Source organism: Miniopterus natalensis, chromosome 14, assembly GCF_054644295.1.
Source record: "Miniopterus natalensis isolate mMinNat1 chromosome 14, mMinNat1.hap1, whole genome shotgun sequence".
Classification (NCBI taxonomy): Eukaryota; Metazoa; Chordata; class Mammalia; order Chiroptera; family Miniopteridae; genus Miniopterus; species Miniopterus natalensis.
Genome location: NC_142094.1, coordinates 34,302,941 through 34,322,121, shown reverse-complemented (window position 1 = coordinate 34,322,121; position 19,181 = coordinate 34,302,941). Strand labels below are relative to the sequence as shown.

Here is a 19,181-nt window from a genome sequence, read left to right as displayed (position 1 = left end):
TTAGAAGGTGCCAGGGACAGTGGGGAGGGGGTTTAGATGGGATGAGTGGAAGAGGCCTCTAATGAGGTGACAGCTGAGCAGACACCTGAGCCAAATGCGGGTGCGTGCCTGCAGAAGTTTGGGGCCAGAGCAGTCAGACAGGAAACAGAGCAAGTGCAGTGCCCCCGGACTCACTGGAGAACAGCTGAGGGCCCGCGAGCAGTGAGCTGATGCAGGTGGTCACGAGGTGTGGACAGTGACTGGGTCGGTGTTGTCAGCCGGGGCTAAAGAGTTTGGATTGATTTTGTTCCAGGTGTGGCAAGTCATTAGGAAAGAATGCTATGAACAGATTTGTATTTTAGAAGATTCGCTCTGGCAGCGGTATAGAGAATAGGGAGTGTGATGGAAGCTGGGGACTGGTTAGGATGCCATTGCTACGGTCCAGGTGGGAAATGGTCGCAACCCAACTCATCTAACGTGTGGCCAGTGAATAAATTTTGTGCTGGGGCGGTGGGAAGGGATGAACTCTGAAGAAGGTTTGGTTCCTGTTTCATTCAGAGCTGCTTATCTTTTATGGCTGTAGGGCTGCCTTCTGTTGTAGTATCTTCCTCACGCAGGGTTTTTGGGCCTCTCTGCGAATCCCTGAATTTTATGGGGAGATAGAATTCCCTAACTTGGGAGCTCTCAACCTTGCTTGAATGTATTTTATTCAGGGCAGAGCCCTGTGGTATGCATATCCTGGTGTATGTTTTCTACCTGGCTTCTCGTGGACCAGACATTTGCCTAAAAAAAAGTAGTGTAAGTTAGTTGAGGGGGGCGGATTGGGTAAGGATGACTTCATGTTGTGGGATTTATTGGTCCGTTGGTGGTGTAAAAATGTGAAGAAAAAAGAAAAGGAGCCATTGGATAGTCAGGGTGTGGGGTGGAGTGGAAAGAGGCCGGCGATTGAGGCACTGGATATGGGGTAGAACATTCTGGCATGAACCAGTCGTGTAGAGTTACAGAGAGATTGGCAGAACAGTCACTGAGTAGGTTCTTTGCAAACTGATCCCATGTCGAAGGGGAAGGAGCCGGAGAAGGGAAACGGTGTTGGCAGATCCTGCTTAGGACCTGTTGTGACATCTGTATTGATTTAACTGTTCCAGGGGCTTTGTCTGTCCCACTGAGAGGAGCAGGTATAGTTTCCCAGTATGGCTTTTCTAGGACTGCACTCCCAGAGGACTGGGATGGGTTTTTAGATGTCTGGCAGCAGTGTGTATTGTATCTTCAGAGACCACTTAGGAAAAGATTTGTTTCATATTTTAATTTTTGATAAATGCTCTGGCTTTGGAGCCATTATTTGTTAGGTGGGTATCTTCCAGCATAAGAAAGTTTATCTTATAGCATTTAGCTCTCTTATGTGAATGCAATCTAATTTCCAAGAACATATTCCTGTACTGATTGGGGACTGCTGCTCCAGATGGAAATTTGATTACTTTTGGTTTTTGTCTTATTTAGCAGACTAGACTCTCCACTGACACTTATCTTTCATTTTACCCCATTGTAATTCTATCAGCACTGCTTTTCACATTAAGTTGATTGGATCAATGTACTTATCTCTTTTCCTCTTTAATCCCTAAGGTAGTTAATAACCAGTTATTGTCAACATTTTTCCCATTGTTTTTAAGCCTTTGATAGTTGTGATTAAGTTAAGTTCTTAAGAGTTCTTGGTAATAGAGCATTTGATATGAAGCAGTCCTCTTCAGGTTCCTGTTCAATAGAAGTTATTGTTCAAGTTCCAGAAGAGCCTTTTCCTAAGGCCATTTCATTTCATTATAAATTGACCTTATGTGGACCACAAGGCTAGTCTCTAATGGTGCTTCAGGGCATCTTTACACTGAGTTATTTACCAAGAATTACAGAATACTGGGCACTAGGATGCAGAAGCAAGCCAAGAAAGCTGCACCGAGGTTACCTTCTGAGGAATTTGTTCTCATTGTAACACCTCAGTTTTTGAAAGTGTGTTATTCAAACTCTATCCAGATATAAAACTTATGAGGACACAAAGCCTCTCGTGTTATTGACACTTTGGGGGGCATCTCTCTCATTAATTAATTGGCTGATCAGGGGTCATACCCCTCTCCAGCAATACAACAAGGTAAGAGCTCAGGGAGCATCTCTTGCCCTCTTGCGTCTCCCTCTCCGTGCAGCTGCGTCTATTTGGTGCTCACTCAAGGTCTGTTTTCTTCTGCTGCTGTTCACCCATGTTACCAACAGTCATTATCGCCCTATCAAATGGCAGATTCCAGCCAGCTGATACTTGGGTACAAGAATTTTTTACATGCACTGTGGTGTTTGATCCAATCTCCTCTCAAAATAAGTAGTGTTGTTCACTCTCAGTGAAGGTGGGTGAGACTCGGCAAAGCTGTTGACCGGCCCAAAGATCCCACATGGTATATTTTGGGGATTGAAGGCACTTCAGTATAAATCCTGTCTAGGTCCTGGTATAACAGGCACTCGTCCCCTGGTGTTTTCTTAACAGATATAGTGGCACAGATTCCATGTGCATAGGACAGATAGAATGAAGACAGACCAGTTCAGTGTTTGATAATAAGGTTCATGTGTCATATATCATCTGGGTCACATGCACATTTGCCCCAAAGGGGACCTGCCAACCCTGAGAGCCAACGTATCTTGTGTTCCACCATCGTTTGTAGAAAACATACTTCACTCTGTCCTTACCGACTGCTATAACCTCCTGTAACTTCTAGGTGTGGCATGAGCCCTCCTCACTACCAGTCTAGGAAGTCTCCTTTGCCACCAACTTCAGCCACGATTTTCTGCTGAAGACCACAGGCCAGGAGTGCCCAACCTTGTTCTTTTCCTTCCTGTTTCTAGTAAGTTTTCGCCTCTCCCATTAATTGTGACTCATTGTCCATCCGAGCTGTAGAGCCTGGGCTGAGGTCCTGCTTTCTGTCCTTTCCTGGGGACCTTCCCTGTCCCATCCCCACAGTTTGGACCTGTGGGGTTTTGCAGGCCCGTCCCTCACCTCTTTCACCAGGGGCATTGTTGGGAGTGGGAAAGGGCAGTCACTCTAGGGGCTAGACGACAGACTCAGTCCCGGGCTCTGTCTGCTTCTTACTCTCACAGTAGCTAATTGGTAATCACCGGGCATGCTATAAAATAGAAGGCAAATGTGATACCATTTAAAAGTACACATGGGGCCTGTCTGTCAGTCCCACCACTTCTCACCGCCTCTGCTGCTGCCCTAGGTCTACCCACCGTCATCTCTTCCTGGGGTTGTTGCAGGAGCTTCCTGCTGGTTGCTCAGTCTCTGTTCTTGCTCCCTGTAAGTCACCTGCCGACCTGGCAGGCAGAGTGTCGCTGTAAGAGGCAGTTGGTGTATGTCGCTCTTCTCTCACCTCATAATAGCTTTAAGGCCCAAGTTCTCATGGTGACCAAAGAGGCCCTGTCAGACCCGGCGCCGTGTCCTCCACTCCCTGGCCCCCTTGCTGGTCAGCAAACACCCGCACTTGCTAGCCTCTAATTTGGAGTCTCCCAGATATCCTCATGGTAACCCCCTCAGACACAGGGACACCTTCTCTGACCAACTTAGCCCAAATGGCACTCTTGCTTAATTTTACCCTTTAGCACGTATCTAACTTGCTCTGTACAGGGTGGGGAAAAAGCAGGCTTACAGTTGTTCATATGGAAATAACAGTCATTAATAAATAATAGTAAACTCTGTGTTGCATGTACTCTCAACGGTTAACCTACTTTTGCCCCTCCCTGCATTGTATTTATTTACCTTGTTCATTGTCTGCCTCCCCCACTGAACATAAGCACCCAAGGCAGGCTTTGGGTCCATTCTGTTCACTGCTCTATTTCCAGTGCCCAGAATAATGCCCAGCACATGGGTTTTTGTTATATAAATAAATAACAGTAGGGAGGGAGCAGATGCAGGTTGAAGGGGGTCAATGGGGGTAGCAAAGGGGGATATCTGTAATACTTTCAACAATAAAGATAAAAAAAAGTACTGATAGCAGCAGCTAACATTTTTTGAGAGCTCCTAGTTACTGTGCCTAGAATTCAATGAGTGTCAGTCACTGCTGGTGATGTATATGGTTATTATGTTTTTGGAAACCTGCTGTTAAAAATGAGAGAGTGTTACTTTTAAGGGTAATCCATTAGCCCAAGAGCAAATATTAATTGTTCAGTTTCACTAGCTGTCACTGCACAAGCCCCTAAAACTGTGATTTGGGTGGGTAAGTTTTGATGAAGGGAAGGAATGAGGAAAGATGTGGGTAAACATACATATTTGCATTATATCATACATATTTGCATTACATATTTGTATCGTGTATACACACACATGTTTATACACGTGTGTGTATATATACACATATATACATATATTACTTTTGTTAATAGCCTAAAATACCAGCGAGAAATATAACTCCCTTTGTTTTATACATATGTATGTAGCAGTTTGTGGATGATACTTGATTTTAATTCTTCATAACTGTCTCAAGTAGATCATATTGATGTTGTCTTTCAGGTCTTATAAAGTAACATTTTTTGTTTACCTTATTATAATCTATATTTAAAGTCAGGAAATAATACTTTTTAAAAGGTATGTTGGGCAGAGACAATTTTATAATGTGAGCTGCTCTTTGCAAGTCCCCTAAACCAATATGGATCATTTCTCAAACTTAACTATTGCAATTTATTGCATATTTTTTATATGGGGCTTAGAAGAAAAGTCTAAGCCACTGACTTTTTTAAACTTGAATTTAGTGAAGAGAGTAGCTAATGAAAGTCAGGAGACCTGGGTTTTGTATAGCTCTCTCATTGACTGACTCTGCGGTCCTATGGTAGTACTCAAGCTCTTTACACCTTAATTTTCCCTTCTGTAAAATGGGATAATATGTGCTAAACAGGAATGTGGTTAAAATACTTAACACCAAAGATGTGAAATCTCTTGGAGTTGGATTTTTAAAAGGAAAAAAGGCACTGTGCGTGTATAGACACATTTCTGCGCTGGGAGCACGGGTCTGTGTCATTCTCCTGAGTCACAGCATGCGATCGCCCAGTGAGTGTGCAGGAAACACTAAATGAGTTATAGGACTCCTAGGAGAGCATATATTTTTACTTTTCTGTTTGTTCTTCAGCATTTATTCTTCCCCTTTGATTTGTTTTACAAACCTTTCCTTGGAATTTTCTTTCCTGAAATACTGAATGAAGCCTGGGCTTTCATGACCGACCGTCTGGGGCAGTTGAGACCCTTGCGATGGGTAGAAAGCTTTCAGGGCAATGTGGAGACGGGTGAGGAAAGGGAGAAAGATGCAGAACTCATGGTCCCAGTCTCCAGGGGTGAACAGCCTAAGTTTGATGAGTGAATGTAGCAATCTCAGCAAGTGTTGTAAATTAAAATATAAGTGCAAAAAGGGTGCAGAGTGAAGGATAGGTCAGGTTAATTCTGGCAGATACATGGAGGAGTTTAAAGGGCAAACGTTTATGGTAAGAAGCAGGTAAGGACTATCAGAGGGAGTAAGAAGCGAAGCTCTACAGCACAGAACTGTATGGTATTGCCTGTATCACAGGTACCATCGAAAGTCTTACTGGGACTAAAAGGCACAACTCTGTTTAAGAGCTGCCCATAATAGAAGAGACAAGACCCTCTGTTGGTAATGGTCATGCTAGTCTTTCAACTAAAAATACCTTAAAATAGAAACCAAGTTTTGAAGTGATTTGGAGGGGGACGTGGCTCCATCCAGTTGGCGACACCTGGAAGGCTCCATGCAGAGGTAGTATTTGAACTGGATTATAGGATAGGATTATAACAGATGATATAATGGGAAAGGCCAGGGAAAGGTATTTGCTGGCAAAGCAAGAAACTGGAGTTTTAGGGCACAATGAGTGGCTTATTTTGCCCAGGGCAGTGGGATTCAGGCCTGCAAGATAAGACATAAGGTAGCTTGGGGTCATGTGGAGGGGAGTCCTGGGAGTTTGAACTTCAGTAGACAGTGGTGGGTCGTTGTCATGATCTGGGGTCTCCAAGGGCTAGTAGTAAGGAATTAAAGAGAGGGAAGCAGATGAAAGAAACTCTGGAGTTGACTTAGCAGAATGTAGGGGATGGAGGGAAGAATGGGACTCTGAAGAAACTAAAACAGAAAGGTCAGAGCGAGTACCTGGAACTTCTTTAGAGTAGGTGGAAAGATGACAGGCATTGTTCCAGGAGTCCACGCCAAGGGGAATGGCTGTCACAGAGGTCCTGCCTGAGGCAGGAGGGACTTTGTGTGGGGTGTTCAGAGTACCAAAGGCATCTGCCTGAAGCTGGGTTCTAGAGAACGGTGGGACAGCAGCGGAGCTCGAGGTTGAGCAGAGGCGGCCAGGTCATCTGGGGCCTCATGAGCTTGGTGAAGGGTTTGGATTTTGTTCGAGATACATTTGGCAACCACTGGAGAGTTTTAAAGGGCACACGCTGTTTAACTATTTCCAAAAAGATAATTCTGGCTGCTCTGTGTGGAGTAGATTTTAGGGAGACCTGAGTGGAATTGGGGACAACAGGTGGAACGGAAGGTGGCTGTGGAAGTTCAGGTGAGAGAGAACGTTGAGGAGTGGATGACAGTTCAGCATGACTGAGTAAACTAGGGAGTGGGGGTAGAAAGCAAATCTGACGGCGCAGACGGTGCAGACAGTAATGGGAAAAGGGGTACACTTAATGTTGGATGTGTAGAAGGATTTTTCAGAACTTTAATAACTAATACAGTTATTAAATTATTATCACAATGCTTACTTTTTAGAGTTCTGGGTGAATATGAAATGTTAAATACTAACTGAGTGAAAAATCTGACTTAAGTAGATTTTGAAATGTAGCTTTAATGTCATAGAATGTTTGCTCACCTCTAGGTACACAGCAGTGTAGTCTCCAAATAAAACTGGGATTTCTTACACCATTTGAAGCAATTTCCTGAATCCTTTTATCTTGTGTAATATATTTATATTTTAGCTTAAACTGTCTGAACCACAGTTTCCCCACCTGTAAAATAAGGATCACTGTCGTGCACTGCAGGCTGTGTTAGGAATTAAATGGCACAGAACTTGGCGTATAGGAGAAACTTGGTAAAACTATAACCACTGTTAACACCCTGGGGAAATACCTCAGTAGCATTTCTCTGGTTCATAAGAAAGAGACATCCTTTCCTCCTTTTGCTGGCTCGGAAGACCAATTTCCAAGGTAACTAACTGAGATGGTCAGGCCACCAGTAGGCCTTTGGTGAAGGTGGAGCCAGCATCTGTGTGAAGGGAAGCTGAGCGCTGCCTTGTCCATGTTGCATGCACTGGCATTGCTCCTCAGAGACCTGAGTCGGGCACCTGAACTGCACCGGCTCCATGCTGCTCCGGAGATGTGACCTCCCCGAGTCTGTGTTAGCTGTGCTCTCCTGCTTGCTAATGGCCCCGTAACTGGGATTGTTGCTTAGTTCCACTGCTGTTTCAGGACCTGTTTGTTTCTGAAAGCCAGTGTCCTCCACAAAGAGCTTGCACACCAGTTGTGAGCACTGAATGAGTTGCATTTATTTCTAGCTATGGGTTAGTTGAAAGAGAAAACAGTATTTCAGTATCACTTTCTAATATAGTCCTTTTTTTCACTTAAAAAAAAAAAAAATTTAGATCTTTGTACCAAATGTGAAGAACAGTGTAGTTCTACTATTCTAGGTCTAATTTCCATAGTATTAGGTTCTGAGTAGTTTTTCCTTTAAGTAGGGATATTTATTTGTTTGTTTTAAATATATATTTATTGATTTCAGAAGGCAGGAGGGAGGGAGGGAGAGAGAGAGAAACATCAATGATGAGAAAGAACCATTGATCGGCTGCCCCCTGCACGCTCCTTACCCTGGGTCAAGCCCGAAATCTGGGCATGTGCCCCAACCGGGACCTCCTGGTCACGGGATATATAAATAGGGATATTTTAAAAAGTGAAAATAAAGTTTTCTGTATGGACATAACATACTATTCTGGCAAGTCTTAATAATTATCTATAAAACACGGACACTTTTACTCATACTTCTTTTTAATGACATTTAACAAATGTGTTTTTCTCTCAGAAAAAGTAGTAACGAGCCTATTACTCAAATGCTTGGGAAAAGAAGCGATAAGGGGATAAAAAGAGATAAGGGGAGTCTGTGAGGTGACCGTCATTGCGAAGTGTGAGCAGCTGGGCAACAGGCTCCTTTTTTTTTAGGCTTTTTTCTAATGTAAAGGAGAGAGGTATCCCCAAGGGGAAGAACACCACTGAGCTGCTGAGAATTAGAACCCTACCTGCTATTAACTACAGTTTCAGCATTCTGATTGCAAGCTCTCAAGTCGTTCTTTGGGTTTGTTTTATTGGGTCACTGAAAACTTAAAGAACATGAACCTGCGGAATTTCGTGACTGAGTGACTGTTTTTCCCTTTTTCTAGGTCTATTATTAGCAGAAGATTTTTCTGCATAGTTGGCACGCTGTACCTGTATCGGTGTATTACAATGTATGTAACTACACTCCCAGTACCTGGTATGCATTTCAACTGCTCTCCGAAGGTAAACCATTCCTCACTGTAATTACCCTTTTTGTTTGTTTCTCCTCTTGCCCGGGGTTCCTTTGACTAAGGCAAAATCTCTTTAGGATACAATCAAGTCCCTCCACCCCCATCTGGGAATGATACTGAGCAACATGGCCAGGTGGCCCCACCCTTCTCAAAATCTCCAAACCCTGCCAGTGCTTCCCAGCTGAGAAAATATGTGGTCGAGTCAGTGCTGGAAGCAGTTAAGCTTTGTGTGTGGGTGTAGCTCTTTGGTTTCCTGCCACATTTTTAAAATAATCGTTCTCTCCCTTGACACAGATCCAAAAGCTTTTCGATTGCTCTTCCCTCTCCTAGATGGAAAGTTCGGTTTGAAATGATATTTGTTCCTTCTTTCTATGAATCCCTTCGGTGGTAATTGTAACAGCAGAGCAGGGGACACTGCTTCTGCCTCCTTGCACCCTCCACCCACCCAGGCGAGATCGCCACTCTCGAGGCAGATTTTGCAAATACGCTGATCTTCTCTGGTCACGTAGAAGCCTTTCTTTAAAATAAACTTCATCCCTCTCTTACTGTCTCCCCCGTTCCATCAAAGTCATATAACATTCCTTCCCCCTAACCTTTACCTTGGAATAATGTCCGCTTGGGAGACCACTGGAACTTTATGAAATAATAAGCAGAAGACTTGGTTTTAAAAATGTTTACCCACGTTATAGGTCTGATGTAATAAGTAGAAGAGACCAGTTTTCTGGACTTGGTTGGGAGAAAAATATGGGCTACTTTAGAGTGTTTGAAATCGTTCCTTTGCATTGCACTTGTGCAGGTGAAACCGCACCCTTTCAGGTCACCCCTTTGTACTTTTGTTCCTTCCAGGAGAGAGATATTTTCTCTGCTAGAACCCTGGAAGAGGGCTGAAAATGGACTTTGGATTTTTAAAGTGGTGTCTTTAGCATTTGAAATTTCGGATTCCTTTAGGTTATTTGCTTACTATGGTCCCTCTTTCTTTTTAGACTTCTGTATGTGCTCAGAGAGGTAGCTAGTTTCTTACTTTGCTCTTTCTGTTTTTCTGCAAACTCTTTCCTTAACTCTGGAGAAGCCGCCACAAGGAAGGAATGAATATTCCCAGTGTTCCACTGTGTCAGTCCTACCTCTCTGTTCCTCCCGCGTTGCTTTTTCTTCCACTTGTGCAAAGAAGCCAGCCTCACATCTTCTGTATTCTCTATGGACTCTCTCCAGCATTAGCCATAGAGCTCCTGAGCTGTAGAAATACCTTGTTATCACTGAGGATCCAGTGTTGTAGACTCTTGCTGGGAGGCTGGCTTGTTAGCAGTATGTTCTCAGTAGTAGGCTGACTATTAAGGGTATTTTCCTAAGTTTAGTTCCTTAAAAAAGCCTGTCTGTGCATTGGGAGGTTTCTCCACCAAGGAACATGTCATGCCAATTTAGTGGGATGTATGATCTGGCCAAGCACACATTGGAGATGGATCCAACACCATGCTGGGTAGCCTTTCTCCCAACTCGGGCTCTTACTGTGTTTCTTCTTAGGAGTTCTGCAGCTCCTCTCAGCTGCTGGCCAGCACAGGTCTGTTGGCATTGGCACTTACAGAGTCAGCTTCAATTATCAGCATCTCTAAACAAGATCTGTAACTAAAAAATAGCCTGTGGGTTTTCTTGGTAAAGGCAGAGGTATTAGCAGGAACTATATGCAAAAACCACACCCAAACATGTCACTCATTTAGTGTGTAGCCAGAAATCCCAAATAGGTACATCATTCTGTGACTATCTAATAGAAATTGAAAATTTTCAAATAAAGTATACAAGAGAGGGTGGAATATTAGCACACCTTAGCAAACATTATCAGTTAAAACTCATTAAGTCTAATTACTTCATTTGCAGAACAGGGCTCTTGGAAGAAAGAAGTCAGAAAACAGTTTTTTATTCTGAAAATTTTGAAATGTATCCCAAAGTAAAAGACTAGTGTAAGGGACCTTTGTATACCCGACACCCAGATGCAGTAATTATCAAGATTTGCTGCATTTGCTTCATCTGTTTTTTCTTTTGAAGTATTTTTTTAATCCCGGACAATGTCATTTTATTGCTACATACTTTTGTATACATCTAAAATTTTTAGACATTTTATTGCATAACTAACTATAATGCTGTTGGTGCATTCAACATGATTAACAGTAATTCTTTGGTATCACAGTGGCCATTTCATGGAGTACCTTGGTTGTCTTAAAATGCCTTTTTCTGTTTACATTGGTTTGTATAAATTAGGATCCCTTTACATTGCATATAGTTGTTCTGTCTCTTAAGTCTCTAATCCTGGACCAGCCCTCTCTCTCTCTTTTATTTTTCCCCATCAGTAACTTGTAGATCAGATCAGTTGTCTTGTGGAATATTCCACATTCTGGATTTGTCTGATTATTTGTTTCTAGTGTCAATGAACTTATTCCCCTTTCCTGCATATTTCCTCTAAATAGAAAGTTGGCTCTGGAGACTTCATTTGATTCCATTTTAACTTGTTTGGCAAGAGTACTTTGCAGGTGAAGCAGTGACTCCCGAAGCTAGAGAGAAGGGTGAGCAAAGCCCTCACAGGCTCGGGGCTGCCCGTGGAGTGGCAGGTCAAGCTTAAGGAATTCAGTGGTCAGCCAAGGGCTAGGAGGCTGCACTGCACAGTGTCAGAGAGAGACCCGCACACCTGCTCTGTCTACTTGAGAAGCATATCCAGGGCTGGGTTTCAAAATTGAAAGGAACCCTAGGAGAAGTCATCCCGTCCGGAGTTCTGTTTGATCTCTCAGTGTCTTCACCACCAAACCTTGGTCAGCCTCTCACTGAACCACTGCACAGAGAGGGGATTTACTACCCTAATACCTACAGACCTACCCAGTAGTTAGGGTGACCTTGCACAGCCACTTGTTGTATAGCAGTTGCATTTAACTTCTCAGAACCCAGTTCCCTTATTGGCAAAACAGGGCTAAAAACACTTTTTATATCTGTCTGCAGGAGCTGTGAGTGAAAGAAGGCGGTGCTAGGGGTTCTGTTGGTGTAAATGCGGCTATACAGAAATAAGGGAACTTGGTGTCACATTGCGCTTCGACCCCTAGACTTACTTGCCCAGCATTTGTAAAATGCTGTAATGAGGGCCTCAGGCTAAACCACTGGCCCGAAGGGTGGAAAGGAGGAGACAGATTCGAACCATGTTTAAGTGGCTGAATCAGTACGAGTTGGTACTAAATCTGGTGTAAGGAATGGGGATGGAAAGGAAGGACTTCAAAGGCAATGGGTTTACCACTTCGATACTTCTAAGGGAAGGAGGAAAGGAGGTTGACGACTTCAGATTAAACAAATAGAGTCTGAGGTGCTTGTGAGATACCTAAGTGGTGATGTCCAGGACAGTTAGCAATGTAGGCCTGAGGTTGAGGGGAAAACCAGAGGTAGAAATTAAACATTTGTGATTCATTATAACCTAGATGGTGCCAAAGCTGTGTGTATTGATGAAAAGACCAGAGGCAGGACAGAAGAGTACAGTGTTTCTAGAATCGGACGTTACTCCTTGAATAGAGACAGCATTCAAGGCCTGTCTAGTGGTGGATACCCTTACAGTTATCAATCATGACTGAACTATACAGGGGAAGGGAGTTGAGCTTTAGAATAGGACTTTCTGTTTAGCACAGTCATGTGAATTTAAACTTGGTTCTGCCATCATATTAAATGCCATAATTAGTATACTTAATTCTTCCCTTAATGCCAGTACTCAAAATGCATGGCTGCTAGGAAACGCGTTCCAACAAGTGTGCTGTAGTAATTGTGAAAATCATCCCTATTGTTCGTTCATTCGGTGGTGGTGTGCTCGTCACTTCACAAAACGTAATAGCTTGGAGAATAACCCTGTGAGATGATTATGTGAAGAGGAAAAATGCTCTTGCAACAAAGACAGCCGCTGGGAAAGGGGAGCGGGTGTGCTCGGCTCCTAGATCAGAATGCCCGGGGAGCACTTGCTTATATCCCAGCGTACGGGGGCGCCAGGCTTACACTACCTTGTAAGTTTTGCTACCTTGATTAGCCCATGCTAATCTCATCACAGCTTTTCTCCAAGGAGCACATGTACAAACGCAAAAACAACCTCTTGTCATCTTGTTCCAGTTGTTTAGGATTCTGTTAAAAAGTGAAAAAACAAGGCAGAAACATTTGAGTATTCTCTGGTGGCCTGTGCTTTCTATAAGAAGTTTTTTTCTAACTTTTTTAGCAAACTCCAAAAGAGAGAAAAAACAACCTATCTTAGGCACCAGATACACCGACAGCCTATTTATGAGTTAACCTAGTGACTAAGCATTAAAGTGAGGTGCATGTTGGGTTCTGTTTTATAGTCTCCATGGTGAGCTTAGACTTGAAAACCTTCGAAAGGAGTTATGTTACAGGCAGGGTACTTAGCTGGCTAATGCATTAATCTGACAGTATTTTCAGTGAAATGATTCTCTTGAACTTGAAAGACATGTTTTTTGTTGTTGTTTTTAAAAATCCTGTAACGCACTTGAACGTAGCCCACCGTTGGACAAGGACTATGTCTGGGTGGCACCCGAGGTTAACTGAGAATTGTTCAGTGCAACACTAAAATACAGAGGTAATAACAGAAAGACCTGTGCATTCTCTTCTGTCCCTGCCAGTCTCTCTGCGCTGCACAAACAAGAAAGGTCAAAGCACGTCCTCTAATTCACTGCTAAGCCGTGATGCGACAGTCATCAGTCTGAAAGGTCTCTTTTTCTGGCGTGAGTTCAGTCTTACAAGGCAAAGACTCATTGCTATTTAGATTTTTAACGTATTTTAGTTCTTGCTTACATTCTCAGGTAACCACTTGAGGGTTCCGAGCTGCCCTCCATGCTCACAGATTTTGATCCTCTGGCTCCTGCTAACCTTATCAGTATTTCAGAATATGGTTTGCATCCTGTTACCAAAATAGCTTCATGTCATCCTGTTGCATTGTGTGGAATTTAAATCGTCAGTGCTTGATTTTACCTAATTTTCTGCTTGCCTGCCAGTTTCCTAAGGTCAGTGTACTTTTCCTTTTGTTCATTTTCATTTTTTCCTATTTCTTGCATATAATTTCCAGTAACCTTTCCCCTTCCAACTCTCTTCTTCACTTTCCCATTTCTCTCTCCAGGCACAAATTATTTCTTTCTCTTAAAAAAAAAAATAAAATAAAAATCTTTTTTTTCTATTTTAAAGAAACTGCACATTCATTATAGAATCATTGAAAAAATACAAAAAGAGGAAAATTTTTATGACCACTCATGGCCCTGTCTATTATTAATGTTTTAGTAGATATATTAGTTCCTTATGTGTATTTTTCTTCTGATTATGATTTCTGTAGAGTTACTCCTGTTTTCTTATAGGTAACATTTGATATATGCATTTGGCATGATTTTATAAACCCCAAACTTTTCTAAATGCTTTTCTTATTTACGGCATCTCACCAGGGAGAGTCACACTTAAAGACTGTGTGGCAGGGAGTTTGTAGATGTGGGTACTATTGATAAACACGCAACTTGCTTATTTCCTGAACAAACATTTCTAGAGAACCAATCCTGTGCAGGGTACATTTTGAGGACACACAAGTATATAAGACAAGAGCCCCTCCCCTCATAAATGGGCCCCCAGAAGCCATGACAGACATGTGACCAGCAGGTTACGCTCTGACTAGTTCAGTCCCCTCTGCCGTCGGTGTGTGCAGCTCAGTTGCCACGGAAGAGGGTGACACACTCCCCTGGGAGTGTTCGCTGCACTGAGGAGGGGCCATCTGAGCCACGACTCAAAAGGATGAGTAGGAGTTGGCCAAGTGGAGTTGAAGGGAGGGAGAGCTTGCCAGGTGGAGAAAACAAGAAGGGTGTGAGAGAGTCTGGGGAGCAGGTAGAGTCAGATGTGCCTGGGCTTGTGATCCTGTGGGTTGAGTCGCCAGAGATGAAGCCAGAGAGGCAATTCATGGGCAGATTTTATGGGGGCTTGTCACCCTTCTTAGGAGCGTGGGCTTGATCTAAGGAGTCTGGCCATCGGAAGGCAGGGAAGGTTTGAGCAGGGAGTGTTATATGACCATGCCTGTCTCTTAGGCCTCTCTCCAGTGATAAAGCAAGCTGTTGGGACGGAGGGGAGGGAGGTGGACTTTAGAGTGGTGCCAAATTATGTGTCCCTGTTTTGTGCCAGGTATGATCCTAAATGTTTTGTTTTCATTTAGTCCTCACAGCAGTGAGTGGCTGCCTGTTTCCCCACAGGTCCTAATGGTACTGAGTGGCAGAGACAAGAAATTTGGCCACATCTCGGTTCTTGGTCCTTCACACGCAGGATACAGTTGAGGCTACTTTTGCGTGGTTGTCTGAATTAGAGGTGAGGCAGTACTAGGCCGACCAGGGTAGACAGGGCTGTTTGGGGGACACTGGGAAGGTGACAGTGTTTTCTGTATGGCAGCAGCTATGTAGTATGAAAAGGTCACCGGAGTCAGGATGCGTTCACCGAGCTTCGTAAGTTACGTAAATGTCTAACCACTGTGCTGTACACCTGAAACTAATATATTGAATGACAATTATGATTGAAAAATAAATTTAAAAAAGGAAAACATTCACTGAGGAAATGCAGAGAGCCTCAGGTGACTCTACATGAAGCAGCACCCACGTGTCAGAGAACAGAGTCCTTCATCCTGAGGAAGGTTCCAGAGCTGCCCAGACACTACAGGCCAGTGGGTTCCATTCAGAACCATACTGTCCTGCTTGAGAGGCTCCCACTGGCCACGTTTGAGTCAACTTGAGCATTACAATGAAATAATGACAGTAATTAATTCAGTAATACATTAATTGAAAGCATTTCAAAAATTAATATTGGGGGAGAAAAAAGTCAAGTAATAGATATAAAAGAAACATTAGAAATAGAAAAATTACCATTTTACAACTACTGTAGTAATAATTCAAGCAAGAACTATCAGTCCAGGAGAAAGAGAAAAGCAAATGCAGCATCGAATGGAATTGGTAATCGATGGGCTAACCCGAAGAGTCTATAGGTGTTCACTGTGTTCTTCTTTAGCTTTAGAAATTTTGAGCACAAAACTCGGGGGGAAATTGTTTCTTCATGGCCAGGCAGGCTAACGGATCTCTCAACACCTAAAGCAAATACGATGTTGTTAAAGGCAAGTCTTGCCTGGCTGAGATACTGGATTTCTTTAATGTGACAGATAAGAATATGGGTAAATGGAAACCCATACTGACCTTTATTTAATATTTTAGGAAACCTTTGATATGCCTCCTTACTAGAGGCCATGGAAAAATTTTAAAGTTTTTTACTGGGGAAAGGGAGGCTGGTTAGGGTGAGTGATTTATTGCTGATAATTACTTAGAGGTGACACCCCACCACCAAAAAAATGCCTGCCTAATACAGGGGTTATAGGAGTCGATGATAATGGAGACGCCAGAGAACCAAGTCCTTCAGAGCTGAGTGGAGGGGAAAGTCTTTTCAGAAGTCATATGTGTGAGTTCTGAGAGGGTGTGCCTACTGAAATCTCTCCTTCACATCAGTTGAGGTGGACATAATTGTGGGTGAAACTAAATCTTTTCAGAAGTGGAGTGATTACGGTCTGGAGGAAGTGTTCAGAAAAGTCTCTCGATCGCAGATGAGCATCTGTGAGGACTGTGTGTTTGAGGAGGACCATCCAGATTTCACTTGTTGTCTGCTAGGCCTTGAGTTCTCACTTAAGGACCCCCCCCCCCCGAACATTGACTTACCCTGGTGATTGTATTGCCACCTTACGCTTGTATAGAACTTTATGCTTTAGCAGGCGCTGTTACAGCGTTGTCGCGCCTTGGTCGTGGGGCTGAGGATGAGGAAGCGTTGCTCTCACCACCTCACAGATGAGAACTGGAGCTAGAGGAGGTGAAGTGGTTTGTCCAGAGCCCCCAGAACTGGGGTGTGGGGTTGTGTTTATGCTCATTCTTGTTCCAGTGAAAGTAACCTTGGTAACCTGTGGAACATCGGTCCAAACAGCACAGTATAAGGCAAAGAAAGTTAAAATCAAACTAAAGACACCGTGTATAAGGAGGCAGGAAATGGGTGATTTGTTTGTGAAAGATTTCCATGGAAGTCACTTTTATAGAGATGGGGAAGTTTAATTTAAACGGAGAACAGCACTTATGAAAAATAGATCTTTAGAGAATAATGAATAAATATTGTTTTAGCTACTCAACTGCTGTACATTTAAATGACACATAAAATGGATTAAGAGACATTGTTCAGCCTTTGTGGTTGGGGAGGTGTTTGCAGCAATAGCAGGCTCTCCCCAGGGACCCCAGGCAAGCTTGTTTAGGTGAGAGGTAAGACATTCAGATGGATCCCAACTGAGTCACTGTGTGAAACAGAAATACCTGTTTATTTGCTCATCTGTTAAATGGACATCATAACATCTGCATTAGCCACACCGGCCTGTGAGAACATGAGGTAATTGATAGGAAAACTCTGTTAAAAAGTTGCAATTTCTATAAAAACAAAAGGTAATGCTTTATTATGTGAAACAAGCCTACCACCCTCTTTTTTACTTCCCATTCCAGTAACAGAAGGCATGAAAAATTATAAGGGGCAGTTTTGAGCCCCTCACTGCTGCTGAGAAATCTAAAGCATTCATCAAACTTACAAACACACTGTCTTGCCCTTGGGGGCTTCAAGGTCATGCTAAAGGGCGTTTTCTTTATTCATATTAATTCTTGAGTATCCCTCATTGGTTGGGGAGGCTACAGGCCAGTTGAAATTCAGGAAGTGGCACAGTTTCGCTGTCTTGGGCCTTTGTCGCGTGGGGAGTGAGGCCGCGGGGAAGCCACAGTGCAGCTCAGTCGAAGGCTGCTGGGGCTTCCACTGGTCCTCCTGCTCCTTGACGCTTCATTCCCACAGCGTCTGACCTGTAGTCTGGGTGTTAAGAGCAGCTCGCTGCCTTGGTGTGACGTGGATGATAGTGACTTGTTTGTTTGGAGGAAAATTGTTCTTCAGGAATAAGACAAAAAAATTATTTGCTCTGATGGTAGCAGGTAGATACATGGAATGAATGAACGGACGGACGGACGGATGAACGAACGAATGAATACTTTGAGACGCCTAGCCGTCCGTGTTGTTGGAATGAGGGGTTATCGATAGCGTGCCCCGCCCCTAAGGCCCCCGGGCTGCTCGAGGCAGGATCCCGTTGGCCGTCCCCGTCGCCTGCCCTACGCGGGCTCGTGCGGGGCTGTCGGCGCACCGGTACCGTGTGGTTTTGCAGGCGGCACAGACGGGGAGCCGGGAACGTGGCACATTCCCAGCTAATACTGAAGAGCAGGCACAGTTATTCAGCAGCTCTCGTTTCGGTTGGGTCCAGCTTGTTGCTTTTATAAACTGTGTTGCAGTGGGATATTTGTACTTAGAACTTTTCTTCATATTTGGGATCATTTCTTTGAGGGAGACTCCAGGAAGCAATGTCACTGAGTCAGAGGTGGTCGCTCTTTCGATTGCTGATCAGTATTGATGATTATTTTTGCAGATCCTGCCAATTATGATGAATATATTACTCCCCGAGTTGTAGATGAGGAAATTGAGGCGTGGAGTGGCTCGGCTGCCTAGGGGCACACAGCTGGTCGGTAGAAGAGCCCTGGTTTCCCCGGCCTGTCCCCTCCTCCCCTCCCTGCGCCGCCCGCTGCAGCATTCACCCTGTTCCCTCCTCTCAAAGGGGCCTGCTCGAGACCAGCACGCACCCGCCCTGCCGTCAGCTCTGATACTTTGGTGTGGGGAAAAACGAGCTCCTCTTAATGTTAATTTTTATTTCTGTTTATTTGACAGAGATTGGTCTTATTTACTTGACTTACATGTGCTGTGAACACAACAAAGATCTTAACTTGTTTCTGCTCCAATTGTTTTGTAATTTGTCTTGTAATTTATTGGCTTTTTAAAACATAATTAAATTTTTATATGTAGCTGTAATCATTCCCCCCCCGGTTTCCAGCTAAGCTTAAAGAGAGGTTGCCCTTGCAGAGGTTTGGCAAACATGGAAAGATGTGTTTAAAGAAAGCTTAGGGGTTTTAAGGGAACTTGTAAGAAACGCAGCATTAATTTTTGGCTGTTTTGCCTCAATGCCATGTTTACCTCATAGTTTCTCTCTCCTCCTCTACACATACAGTTTGCCCACAAACATTTTCCTGCTAAAATGGAAGGGCAACTTATTGGGTGGTGGTGCCTGAGAATATGACGTACAGTTTTCAGAGCACAGAGTTTTGGAAGGACAATTTAGTGTAAAATGAAGAGCTACCTTAGCTTTTTGCTATAATTTCCTTCTACATATTATCCATTCTTATGACAGAAGTAGATCTAACTTTCCATCTAAAACTTTAAAAAAATTATGTTTATGCATGCATGCAAATTAAAAATGAAATGGGCTTGTTATGAAAAACAGTAGTCCCCTAACCCTACTCTAACTCACTTTTCTATTCTTTAAACTCTATTAACTGAATCTTGTGGTGTTTACCTTCATTCATATCTTTAACTTTTATAGGGTGTGTGTGTGGGGGGGGGGGTACCCTCAGGTCTCTAAGTGGCATGGCAGTATTGTTTATGATTTCTAATATAGGCTGTCTCTATTATTGACTTGCTGCGGAAGGCCAGGATTTAGA

The 19,181-nt window shown here is 43.4% G+C and overlaps 1 protein-coding gene across 5 annotated transcripts in view; it reads left to right on the top strand.

Moving 5' to 3' along the window:
• The window catches only part of SGMS1 (sphingomyelin synthase 1), a 224,697-nt gene that overhangs the window by 197,344 nt on the left and 8,172 nt on the right, over positions 1-19,181 (top strand). For all 5 annotated transcript variants that reach the window (XM_087824421.1, XM_087824420.1, XM_016220774.2 and 2 more), the window contains one exon: positions 8,422-8,539. In XM_087824421.1, coding sequence (XP_087680547.1) covers positions 8,422-8,539 — 118 coding nt within the window. The remainder of the gene's footprint in view (positions 1-8,421; positions 8,540-19,181) is intronic.